Source organism: Salvia hispanica, chromosome 5 (assembly GCF_023119035.1).
Source record: "Salvia hispanica cultivar TCC Black 2014 chromosome 5, UniMelb_Shisp_WGS_1.0, whole genome shotgun sequence".
Classification (NCBI taxonomy): domain Eukaryota; kingdom Viridiplantae; phylum Streptophyta; class Magnoliopsida; order Lamiales; family Lamiaceae; genus Salvia; species Salvia hispanica.
In genome coordinates this window covers 501,217-514,271 of record NC_062969.1, presented here as the reverse complement: position 1 = coordinate 514,271, position 13,055 = coordinate 501,217, and the positions used below count along the sequence as shown (strand labels likewise).

General features: G+C 40.3%; 3 protein-coding genes across 5 annotated transcripts; all 3 read right to left on the bottom strand.

Annotated features, from left to right (window-relative positions):
• Window positions 1-1,435: 1,435 nt before the first annotated feature.
• Window positions 1,436-4,933, bottom strand: LOC125186538 (receptor-like protein EIX2). Of its 2 annotated transcripts, XM_048082920.1 has the most exons (3): window positions 4,522-4,910; window positions 1,839-3,675; window positions 1,436-1,598 (listed from the first exon to the last, which is right to left on the bottom strand). In XM_048082920.1, the coding sequence occupies exons 1-2, from the start codon at window positions 4,898-4,900 to the stop codon at window positions 1,847-1,849; spliced, it is 2,208 nt and encodes a 735-aa protein (XP_047938877.1). In that variant the 5' UTR covers window positions 4,901-4,910; the 3' UTR covers window positions 1,436-1,598; window positions 1,839-1,846. The 2 variants fall into 2 exon arrangements, with proteins under 2 accessions (XP_047938877.1, XP_047938876.1); XM_048082919.1 differs by having other exon boundaries at window positions 1,839-4,933.
• Window positions 4,934-7,152: 2,219 nt separating this feature from the next.
• On the bottom strand, window positions 7,153-8,870 carry LOC125187513 (anthocyanidin 3-O-glucosyltransferase 2-like). 2 transcript variants are annotated; one of them, XM_048084116.1, is made up of 2 exons: window positions 7,497-8,869; window positions 7,153-7,445 (listed from the first exon to the last, which is right to left on the bottom strand). In XM_048084116.1, the coding sequence occupies exons 1-2, from the start codon at window positions 8,703-8,705 to the stop codon at window positions 7,284-7,286; spliced, it is 1,371 nt and encodes a 456-aa protein (XP_047940073.1). In that variant the 5' UTR covers window positions 8,706-8,869; the 3' UTR covers window positions 7,153-7,283. The 2 variants fall into 2 exon arrangements, with proteins under 2 accessions (XP_047940073.1, XP_047940072.1); XM_048084115.1 differs by having other exon boundaries at window positions 7,153-8,870.
• A 1,284-nt stretch (window positions 8,871-10,154) lies between these two features.
• LOC125188082 (anthocyanidin 3-O-glucosyltransferase 2-like) lies at window positions 10,155-11,555 on the bottom strand. The gene has a single exon (XM_048084821.1). The coding sequence runs from the start codon at window positions 11,553-11,555 to the stop codon at window positions 10,155-10,157; it is 1,401 nt and encodes a 466-aa protein (XP_047940778.1).
• Window positions 11,556-13,055: the final 1,500 nt, after the last annotated feature.

Below are 13,055 nucleotides of genomic sequence, written 5' to 3'. Positions count from 1 at the left end.
ATATCGGTGATATCGTAAGTAATGGTGTCAGTAGCTCCGCAATCAAAAATCCATTTATCATTTTTATTTTCGGATGAAACAGACAAGGCGTAGGACGTAGGCAAATTTTCGAGCACTTGAAATCTGTTTTCACAAATTAGTGGGGCAGATTTGGGATTTTTGTGATTTTGGGAGTCGGTTTGGGGTTTATTTTCATTTCGGGGGTCTCTTTGGAATTTATCAATGTCTGGGGGTCTAATTTTTGGAGTTTTTTTAGTGTAGGGTTTAAATTGGTATAATTCAAAGAATGGGGGGTTTGAGAATAAATTCTCAAACCCTAATTTACCTCCTCCCACATCTCCCACATTCGGCGCCTCCACATCAAAAAATTCTCTCCGTTCTGGAAGTGCTCCGCCTCCGCCTCCTCTGGCGACGGATGCTATCCCGACGGCTATTCCCTCAGTTCCCTGTCCGCCGCTGCCTCGGTTGGCCACTGAGTTGCTTCCGACGGCGGCAGCGGGTGTTTCTTCTCCTCCCGCCACAGCTGCAGCAGCCCGACCCCCTCTGAACGGTGCCGGTGACGGATTGTTCTTGGCCTTCCTCTCCTGCCACCACTCCGGGTAGCCGTGGAGTTCAAAGCATGTTTCCCGTGTGTGCTTTTTCTTTCCACAGTGAGAACACACCAATTTTGATTTGTCTTCGTCCGGCCGTTTGCTCCAATTTTCTCCATTCCCGCCACCGCTTCGTTGAGAGGGGTTGCGGTGTGCTGCCGGATTTTGCCACGGATGGGTCACTGCTAACCCAGCTCCAATCCCTTGTGTGCTGGAGTCACCTGCTTGTAGGACAACGGATCTGGTGTCTTCTCGCCGGAGCATAGCGTATGCATTCTCCACCGAGGGAAGTGGTTCTACCCTTAGTATTTCCTTTTTGATGTTCTCGTACTTGCCGTTTAAGGCTACAAGCAACTGGAACAGCCTCTGTTCTTGTTTCTCGGTGTGGTATATTTCAATATCTTCGGCGTACTTCATCCGATTTGGTTGTCTCCGGTCTATGGAGATCCATAGATCGTTCAAAGTTGTCCATATGTCCTCCAAAGATTCCTCCTTTTGTTTTAACGTTATTGCCTTTGCGTACAGGTCGTAGACTTGAATTTTTTTCGCCGTTTAGTCTTTCTCCGATGACTAACGGTGAAGAATCAATTCTCTGAGACTCTGGTTTGTGTGGAGATTCTGGGGGGATTATTTGATTTTGGGTGTGCGCCATACTTGTGCGCATGAATTCGGCAAACATTCGAGCAAATTGCTCTGTTTCCGTTGGTTTTGGTTGTTCATCGTTTTCTGACATGGTTTATGGTTTTGGCAGGATCTGCCGGATTTTGGTTAAAGGATTCGGTACAATATAACATGATCATCTATAAATACACGATAATAAAAAAAAAGTAGAAAAAAGCACTTAATTTGACAATAATAAGATCCCACAATATTGTATTATCGCAAAATAAATTACATGACCAACATATTGATGAAATATAGGACATCAAAGCACTTCAATCAAGGTACAAAGACTATTCATAAGCAATAGTTGTCGTTCCTTTCTTCTTGTACCATCTCTGTCCACCTCTATTCACAAAGAAAAGAAATTATATACAATTCCATTATCAAATCATACTAGGTTTCATTGCCCTAAACTTTTCAAACTAAACACATGTATTTATAGCTGAAATTATAGATACGGCTTAATCATTAAGGCATTTATTAATAAGTATATGTCACTAAAGTTATAACTTATGTATGGATAAACATATGCAGTTTAACAAATGAAATGGTTAAAATTGAAGTTAAGTGTTCTAGAATAATTACCTGATATATCAGCTTCTTCTCAATTTGGATGCAAATATAGCAATCCTCACATAAAACCAATCTCCAATGGCATCAAAAAAGTTGAAGAATGCAATTCTCCATGTTTTCTTGAGTACGAAAGTACCAAGAACACCCCAAAATCCACATATAAAACCAAGGGCCATTGATACGCCCACTTCTTGCATAAAAGAGAGACTGATGTCTTTCTTCGGAAGAGTGGTGGGTGGCTTCAAGATATCTTTGGGGCACAATGCGAGCGGGGGCCCACAGAGTCCATCATTCCCGGCATAAGCAGATGCATTGAAGCTCTGAAGTTGAGTACTCGTTGGAATTTCTCCAGACAAATTGTTGTTTGACAAATCAAGAAAATCCAAGTACTTTAAATGTGCCAAGCTAGAGGGGATCTTCCCAAACAACTGATTCTTTGATAGATCAAGACATTCTAGCATTTCCATCTCACCAATATCTGGAATTATACTTCCTGTGAAACTATTTGATGATAGGTTCAAGGAAACCAATCCCTTCATACTAGAAAATGATTTGGGAATGTTTCCGGACAATCTATTGCTTGAAAGATCAATAAGTTTGAGAAATATGAGATTTTTCCTATATTCTGATTCCTGCTCCTTCCACGTAAATAGTGAATACCCAAAGTACCTTTTAAAATTCTGATTTGGAAGAGGAGGACTGTAAGTGAAGCTATAAACATAACCCAGACGAACCAAATCAGCTGGCGTACTATTTTGAGCCATTGAAGTAAAATTATTGAAGCAATCCGGGAGTTTTCCAGACAGGATGTTTTTAGACAAGTCTATAATTCTAATAGACGTATAATTGCATATCTCGTCAGGAATACTGCCATGCAATTTGTTTGTGCCAAGGTTTAGAAATGTCATTTTATACATTTCACCAAACCAAGAAGGGATGTCTCCTGTTAACTCATTCTCTGCAACATCAACTAACTGCATGTTATGGCAACTTCTCAAAGCGGAAGGAAACTCTCCCGATAAACTATTACCACGCAACTGCAGTGCAGCGAGGTCGTGCAAATGTCCCAAAGAACTAGGAATTTCACCCCATAACCTGTTGTTAGCTAAACTGAGAGAGAATAAGTTTGGCAATTGCTCCCAACAATTGGGAATCTCTCCAGCCAACTGATTATTGGACAGGTCAAGTATCCAGAACCGACCATAGAATACACTACAGATAGATGAAATTGATCCAGATAACATATTTCCACTCAGCTGAACAAGCTCAACATAGGCATAAAATAATGGAATGGAACCTGAGAGCCTATTGTTACTAAGATCTATGACGGTGATGGGAATGGATGAGAGATTCGGGATAATACCGGTAATTTGATTATCAGAAAGGTATAAGTTGGCTAATGAAGGGGATACATTCCACAACCATGCTGGGATTTCATCTGTTATATTAGCTCTAGAAATATCAAGGGTAGTGAAACTTCTCTGAGTTTGAATCCATTTTGGGAAAGATGGGCCCACATTGCATCCAGCTAAAAGTATAGCATCCAACTGAAAAGCAGGACTCCAATCAGGGCCAAAATGCAATATCAATGAATTGAAAGATAAATCTAGTTTCTTTAACTTGTTGAGCTTGATGAGATGGGATTCAGAGACTACACCTTCCAACAAATTTGTAGAAAGATCTAGAACACGAAGCTCAGAGAGTTGGCCGATACTTAGAGGAATAGAGCCAGTCAGGTTGTTTCCCCCAAAGTACACTTCTGTCAGTGCAGAAAAAGCTCTCAGGTCTGGCACTGGTCCATTGAGTTTATTACGGGCCAAGTCGAGAATTTGGAGCGATTCCAATATTCCTTTCCCGGATGTATTTCCAAACAACTCATCAGTGTTTCCCCTTAAGTCATTTTCGTAAAGGACTAAGGTGCGTAAATGACTCAAATTGAACAAAGATTTCGGGATTTGACCTTCAAACTTGTTACTAGCAAGACCAAGAGTTTCAACAAGAACCAATTTCTCTATGAATGCGTCAGGAATTGGCCCCCCTAAAGCATTATGTGAAAGGTCTATACCCACTAGAGTTGTGCTTATGTTAGATAACCAATGGAACGAGGAAGGAGTGAGTTGGTTATCATCCAATTCGAGCAAGGAAAGAGATGTAGAAGAATTAACAGTTGGTTCCACTATAGTTGTGCTTATGTTACAAGAGTCCAATTGCAATCCATAGAGGAAACGAAGACTTAGGATCTGTGGCAGCCAGTTTGTATGACTTAAGTCGATTTGACTCAAACCAAGATTATACATCAAAGAGAGGCTTGAAAGCCAATCAAGATTCTTAATCCTCAAAGAGTTATATGAAAGGTCAAGTACGCGAAGGTTGGTAAGGTTTCCTAATTGAGGAGGAACGATCCCAGTAAATTTAGAAGCACGGAGAAACAATTGTTGTAATTGTTTCATGGAACAAAAGAATTCAGGAATTGGTCCTTCAAAATTATTCTGACTAAGATCGAGTGATTGTAGGTTTGTAAGGTTCTCTAACTGAGGAGGAACAATCCCAGAAAAGTTACAACCCCTGAGAAACAATTGTTGTAACTGTTTCATGGAACCAATGAAATCTGGGAATGGATTGCCTCCAAAATCATTCCAACTGAGATCAAGATAGTTCAAATGATGCAACTCAAGCAAGGAAGAACCAACCTCACCTTCCAATCTGATATTAAGTTGGAGGGCGATGACATGGCCAGTGGTGTTGCTGCACCAAACACCATACCATCTGCAGCATTCGATGCTTCGCCATGACGAGAGATAGCCATAGTAGTCGAAGACGCCATTCTTGAAGCTTAGAAGAGCTTCTCTCTCCCTCTCTATGCATCTCACTTTTGCATCTCCTGAAACAAACACACAGACAAGAACAACAAGTAGAAATTGGATAGCTATTCTTTTTTCAGAAATCATACTCATTGATTTGTGGAGGTGTTGTGTGTATTTTTGGATACTCCAATACATCAAGTTTAGCTGTTTAAATAGATGAAGATAAAATGCATGTAAGACAAAACTGAGCTTGAAGTAAAGGTAATTCATGATTAAATAAAATGAGAAAGTGAAAAGCGCATATGTTATCATCACAAATAATATAGAAATTTTTTGAAGATAATTCATAATGAGATAAGTAAGAAATTTTTCTCGTGAAGTGTGACCAAGTCACACCAATAGAATTCTTTTAACGTAAGTCCAAATGAAATTGAAAAAAGGCAAAATAGTACAGCGAAGGTTGACTAAATTATAATCACTTAAAATCCATGCAATATAATTCTTGAAAAACTCTTGAAACTAGAAAGACTTGCAAGTCAACTCGAAAGAGAAATAAAAATAATTAAAGGTCCAATAAATTAATTATAACCGCAAATAATATAGAAATTGTTTAAAGATAATTCATGATAACGTACAAATTGAGATTTTTAATGACAATAATTTTCTAACATATAAACAATCTTGTGAAGTGAAGTGTGACTAAGTCACATCCAATAGAACCAATACAATTCTTTTAACGAAAATCAATTGAAAAAAGATAAAATAGTAAAGGTAAGGCTACATAAAATATATATGTATCATAAATTGAGTGTCCAAATGAAATCTAAACAATAAATGATGTAAAAGAATCACCATGAACTAGCATGAGTATACATTCATCAAGGCTTAGGCAAAGAAATTAGAAATTAAACTAGTCATTTAAATTAATAAATCAATTTAAATATAAACTAGATTAAAATTCTTAAGGGGAGTTACCTAGCTCAATCCCGTTGCGTGCATGCGGTGTAGTGCTTTTGATAGGTTAAGATCAAATGATACAATTCCGAACTTGCGCAGACGACTTGCAAGTCAACTAAAAAACGAAATAAGAAAGTAAAGCACGACTGAGTTATAACTGTTAATACTAGTATGGTAAATTTTGAAAATAAATTCAATTCTCCCTCCAAGTTCAGCTAATAGGCTTCATTCAATCTCTAATGAAGAAACAAATCAATAAAATATGCATTAAATTTAATATTTTAGGCTAAAACACTATGTGGCATTTCATCGAGCAGTTGGAGTACATCTCAGTATACCTCTTAGTTGGCTGCATTGAGTAACAATTTCACGTCTCTGCTGAAGCTCCTTTGGTTGTATCAGCCATAATAACAAGATTTCTCAAATATTATTAAATCTATCAAAAAGAAAAAAATATGTACGTATATATTGAAGCAAAAAATTATGGTGTAAATGTTTCTTTCCTAATCAGTGCTTTTATGTCTCGCACTGGCCCATTGGGCCGAAGTATTGAACTGGGCCTAGAAGGCCGGCCCTTAATATTTGGGCCGATGAGTAAAACTATTTTCACAGGGTGACATATTTCACGTCCTCCTACGAAAATGAATAGATATTATTTATGGCCCACAGCTCACTATACAATTTCAGATTTTTTTTTTCTCATTTTCTCTAACTTTCCTAATTACACGTTAAAACTCGTGCTAATCTTTAATGGTCTATTTATGTGGGACGGAGGGAGTATTTTGTTAATTATAATTTCAATAAACATGGGTGCTCTTTCGGGTGGGCCTCATCTGCATGCCCAAGCCACCATTTCTTGGACATGCCCAACAAACTTGGCCCTGCCCATGAAAACTTGGTTACCACAATGGTGGTCCGGAGCCACCAATTAAAATTATTTTCTTACATTTTTTTTTATATTTTAATTTAGCTAGAATAAAAATTATTGGACTATAATAATTTAAAAAAATCTAAATTAATTTTAAAAAATTTGACAATTACAAATAAATATATTTATTGAAAATTTAAATTTTAATTATTTCCGTAATTAGGGTGTGAATTGAAATCACATTCCTTAATTAAAAAGTTGACCAATTTAATAGGGATTTAGTGATTGAGATTGATTTGTTTCCTAAATTAATGCTAAATTTTTTGATAACTGTCATTTAATTTTAATCTCATACCCTCTCTCTCTCCACTTCATTTTCTCCAAAACCTTAAAATTAACACAAAAACTAGAAAAAAAAAAATTAAAAATCGGAAGCCCAAGGGCCGCGGTTCTCGGCCCCCTGCAGTGGAGGGCCGCGCCTCGTGCCCAAGGGCCTCGGCCAGGCCGAGAGCTCGCATCTCTCTCGTCCACCCCCCTGCTCGACTCCCTCTCTCGCCTCAGTAGTGGGGGGCCGCGGCCCTCCCATTGTGGATGCCCTAACTCAACTTGCCTAAAATCACGTCAATAATGATAATCCAATTAATTCATGATCTACCAATAGCTATAGACTATAATTAAAATTAGTCAACAATTTTAATACATAAAATCAAAACATAGTAATAAAATTAAATGCGGACCGGTACAAGCAGGTTTCAGTTTCACCATACAACCAAAATCTAAAATGACAAATTCATTAATACCAAAATTAAAACCAACCTAATTAAACTCTCAACCACTCGAATTATCCCTAATGTCACGTACAAACTTAGCCAAAAAAATTCTAGAAGAACCACCATCCGCGACGGCGCCGGCACTCTTCTCCCTCATCTCCTCCGCCCTCTCCCTCACCCCCTTCTCCCCCTCCATCAGCCGCTCTATCGCCGCCGCTATCTCCTCCGCCCCCACCACAACCCCACTCTCCCCCCTATAATCCACCCTCACCTCCACCGCCACTCCCACCTCCTCCACCACCTGAAACGCATTCATCTGCTGCTCCGCGTAGAGCGGCCACGCCGCCATCGGAACCCCACACGACACGCTCTCCAGAATCGAATTCCATCCACAGTGCGACACGAATCCCCCCACCGCAGGATGCGCCAGCACCGCAGCCTGCGGGGCCCACCCAACTACCACCTTCCCCACCCCTTTAGTCCTCTCCAAAAATCCCTCTGGGAGAATCGACTCCACCCCCGCAGTCGATGACCCGCTCTGATTCTCCCCGCGCCGCCGGAGAGACCACAGGAATCTCCTGCCGGTCGACTCCAGCGCCGCGGCCAGCTGTCTGATCTGCGGATCTGAGAATCTCCCCTCGCTCCCGAAGCAGAGGAACACTACCGATTTTCGCGGTTGCTGATCGAGAAATTCAACCGCGTCGGAATCTTTCCATTCCGACGCGGTTGGAAAGTTGAGTACAGGTCCCACGGCGTAGACCGGCGGCAAATCATCCTCATTTGAAATTGAAAAAGATTGGAATAATTTTGGCTCGAGTTCTTGAAAAGTGTTGATGAAGATCCCCCTGACTTTCCGAATTTGTCGTGCCGACGACATGACGGCGGCGGAGCCGCCGTCTTTATCCAGCATCGCCGACGGCAGAACCGTCGCCGGAACAGGGTTGACGAATCCGGGGACGGAGAATTTTTCGTCGGAGTCTCTAAATTCCGTTATATCGGCGCCGTGCTCGTCGGTCAACCGTCTCATGTACGCCATGAGGGAGAGGAAGCCGGCGCCGGACGCGAAGAATAAGTAGGCCGGGATCGAGAATTCGTCGGCGACGTCGGTCATGGTGAGGCAAAACATGTCGACTACGAGGCCGGCGACGCGGGCTTCCTTAGTCGCCGTGATGCCGGCAACGGCCTCTCTGACGAGAGGCTTTTGTCGGTCAACCTTCTCTTTGGACTTGACCTCGGGCAGCTTTGACTTTGTTTGGGAGTCTGAGCTGGCCTCATCGAGTTCGGGGAGGTTGAGGAGGCGGAGGCGGGGGTGGAATTGCCTTGAGTTCGTGTACTCACGAACGGCGGGGTCGTTGATGAGGAGGTACGTGATGGAAAGTCGCGAATCTTCGTTGACTATGAGTTTTCCGACCTCGATTGCGGAGACGATGTGGCCGATTCCGGGTCCGGGGATGAAGATTAGTTCAAGTACTCCTCCCATTGATATCAAAATATGAAAATAAAAATGGTTTTGGGGATTTTGGTAAGATTCTAAATAGTGTCACAAAAATTGTGTTGTGACACTATTTAGAGTTGAATTAAGACAGTGTTGTGAAATTTGTACTCCAATGATAATAGAGTTGAAGTAAGTCAGATATATTTAGACCATGTCAAAGAGAAAAAATTGTAAAATAAAGTAAAAGTAGGAATTAGTGAAGAAATATGTAAAAGAGACAGAAATGTCAATTTTGACCATAAATACGCATGTCAGTATTTAATTCTATAAATCAGTGAAATCAGACATAAATACGTGTGTGAATGAAGAGCAGGTAGTGATGATCATTTTTTGTGGCACATGCATTGTCACAAGACTAATTATGACTATTTAGAAATTTTAAATTAATGATTTTGTGTTCAATTCTTGTTAAAATCTACTTTAAATTTTAAAATCTACTTTAATTATTTTTCTCTATTTCTCTTTCTTATGTCTCTTTCTTATTTTACCGATTTCATATTAGACCCGTGTCAAATCCAAAGTACATATTCTTTGAGACAGAGAGAGTATTATTTTACTTACTTTATTTGATCTCTACTCTAATTTATTATATCATTTTTGCATAACAATATCCGATTTGAAGCGTCACATTTATAACGGGACGGAGGGAGTATACTTTTATAGCGGGAATATGATATATACTACTCATTTTATCTCAAGGAAAATGACCTTTTCTTTGAATTGCACAAAATTTTATGCGGTGTTAGTATGTTAAGTGCAAAGGGAATAAGAGTATTCACTATAGGAGAGCTGCGGCTCATTTTATAACAAAATGTGAGTAGAATAAGTTAATGGAATGTTGGCCTACTTACCATTTATGGTAAAGTTAAAGTGGACAATGAATGAGGAACAGACGAAAACGACAAAAGTGAACAATTAATGAGGGACAGAGGAAGTATTAAATAGAAAAAAAAGTAAAGATAAAAATATTTTTGTTTTTGGTAACAAATCATCTTAGTCAGGACAAAAGATAATTTCTTAATAAAAACAACACAATAATATGTTGATATCGAAAAGTATCATTGCATCAACACATAGCGATGAATGGAAGAAGGAGAGAGAAAAGGATAGAGCTAGATTTATGAATTTAATTATATTATTGGGGATCGGTGGTGCACATTCGAACTCCACTAGTATAATATTGAATACTTCCCAAAAGGCCTCATACTAATGGAATTGGGATAGTCCATATATATCCATTGTTCATCCTCCAATGTCAAATATTATTTGCCCCTACACATATTATGATGAAAAAACTACAAAGATACTCGTATTTGTAGAGTTATTTCACACCTTAAAATAAAAACCATTTCATTTATGATTGTAATTGCATGCTTGAGTACACAATAATACCAAGCAAAACACTTCCTACTACATTTAAATTGCTCTCAATTCTCATGCACTCGCATTCGCATTATCCAAAATGTCACGAACCAACCTAGCCAAAAACATCCTCGAAGAACCACCATCCACGACGGCGCCAGAGCTCCTCTCTCTCATCTCCTCCGCCCTCTCCCTCACCCCCTTCTCCCCCTCCATCATCCCCTCTATCGCCGCCGCTATCTCCTCCGCCCCCACCACAACCCCACTCTCCCTCCTATAATCCACCCTCACCTCCACCGCCACTCCCACCTCCTCCACCACCTGAAACGCATTCATCTGCTGCTCCGCGTAGAGCGGCCACGCCGCCATCGGAACCCCACACGACACGCTCTCCAGAATCGAATTCCATCCACAGTGCGACACGAATCCCCCCACCGCAGGATGCGCCAGCACCGCAGCCTGCGGGGCCCACCCGATCACTCTCCCCACCCCTTTAGTCCTCTCCAAAAATCCCTCCGGCAGAGCTGAGAAATCGCTCTGTTTCCCGCGCCGGAGAGACCACAGGAATCTCCGGCCGGTCGACTCCAGCGCCGCGGCCTGCTGTTTAACCTGCGCCTCAGAGAAACTCCCCAAACTGCCGAAGCAGAGGAACACTACTGATTTTCGCGGCTGCTGATCGAGAAATTCAATCACGTCGGAATATTTGGATTCCGGCGAGGTTTGAAAGTTGAGTACAGGTCCCACGGCGTAGACCGGTGGCAATTTATCCTCATTTGAAATTGAAAAAGATTGGAATAACTTTGGCTCGAGTTCTTGAAATGTGTTGATGAAGATCCCTCTGACTTTCCGAATTTGTCGTGCGGCCGACGTGACGGCGGCTGAGCCGCCGTCCTTGTCAAGCATCACCGCGGGCAAAACCGTCGCCGGAACCGGGTTGACGAATCCGGGGACGTAGAACTTCTCGCCGGAATCTCTAAATTCCGTTATGTCGGCGCGGTGCTCGTCGGTCAACCGGCGCATGAACTCCATGAGGGAGAGGAAGCCGGCGCCGGAAGCGAAGAATAAGTAGGCCGGGATCGAGAATTCGTCGGCGACGTCGGTCATGGCGAGGCAAAACATGTCGACGACGAGACCGGCGACGCGGGCTTCCTTGGTAGCCATGATGCCGACAACAGCCTCTCTGACGAGAGGCTTTTGTCGGTCAACCTTCTCTTTGGACTTGACCTCGGGCAGCTTTGACTTTGTTTGGAAGTCAGAGCTGGCCTCATCGAGTTCAGGGAGGTTGAGGAGGCGGAGGCGGGGGTGGAATTGCCTTGAGTTCGTGTACTCACGAACTACAGGGTCGTTTATGAGGAGGTACGTGATAGAAAGTCGCGAATCTTCGTTGACTATGAGTTTTCCGACCTCGATTGCGGAGACGATGTGGCCGATTCCTGGTCCGGGGATGAAGATTAGCTCAAGTTCTTCTCCCATTGATATCAAAATATTAAAAAAATTGGTTTTGGGGATTTTGGTAAGATACTAAATAGTGTTGTGAGTTGTGACAATGAAAGTAGTACTCCAATGATAATAGAGTTGAAGTAAGTCAAATATATTTAGAGCGTGTCAAAGAGAAAAAATTGTAAAATAAAGTAAAAAGAATGAGTTGGTGAAGAAATATGTAAAAGACAAGAAAAAGTTATTACTCCATTAAAGATTAGAATAAATAAAGTTGACTAGAGATAAAAAGATATAGATGTAAATAAAAATGTCAATTTTGACCATAAATACGTAGTAAGTCAAATATATTTAGATCATGTCAAAGAGAAAAAATTGTAACATATAGTAAAAGAAGGAATTAGTGAAGAAATATGTAAAAGAAAGATAAATAGATCACCAAAAAAAATGTTATTACTCCATAAAAGATGAGAATAAAATAAAGTTGACTAGATATAAAAAGATCAAGATGTACTATACAAAAATGTCAATTTCGACCATAAATACGTAGTAATGTCAAAGAGAAAAAATTGTAATATAAAGTAAAAGAAGGAATTAGAGAAGAAATATGTAAAAGAAAGATACTAAATAGGTACCAAGAAAAAGTTATTACTCCATTAAAGATGAGAATAAATAAAGTTGACTTGAGATAAAAAGATTAAGATGCAGACAAAAATGTCAATTTTGACCATAAATATGTATGTTGGTATTTAATTCTGTAAGAGCATCTGAGACCCATAAGCCATTAATTTATTAAACCCATTTTTTTTTACTCCCTCCGTTCCTTCATAGTTGAGTCATTTTTCCATTTCGGGAAGTTCCCTCATAGTTAGGGCTGACAAAACATACCGAAATACCGAAATACTGCACTTACCATACCGAAAAAATACCGAAAATACCGAATTTTCGGTATATCGCACTTTTCGGTACGGTATGATACCTTACCGGTAGATTAAGGTACGGTAAAGGTATGGATTTTGCATATACCGCGGTACACCGCATCATACCTCAATTACGGTATGTACTGCAAAATTACGGCATACCGTAATTTTGCGGTATATACCGTTAATAAATATATTTTTTTAATATATATATTATTTATAAAATTATAATATTTATATTTTTAAAACTAAAGAAAGATTAGAGGCATAATTCGTAAAGCAGTAGCAGCCATCATTAATTCATTATTCTGCCCTAATTCTAAATCTCAATTCTTCAATATTTTATGTATCAAACAGGTATGATTTGCGGTATACCGCAACACGGTACGGCATACCGAAATATCGGTAAGGTAAAGGTTTTCAAATTTTGACGTACAGATTGCGGTATACCGAAAAATTCGGTAAGGTATAGGTATGACATTTAGTCATACCGCAATTTGCGGTATGGTATGCGGTATGGCATTCTCGGTGCGGTATACCGTACCGTGCCAACCCTACTCATAGTTGAGTCATTTCCATTTATAGTAAATTTTTCTCTCTCTTACTTTATTCTCTC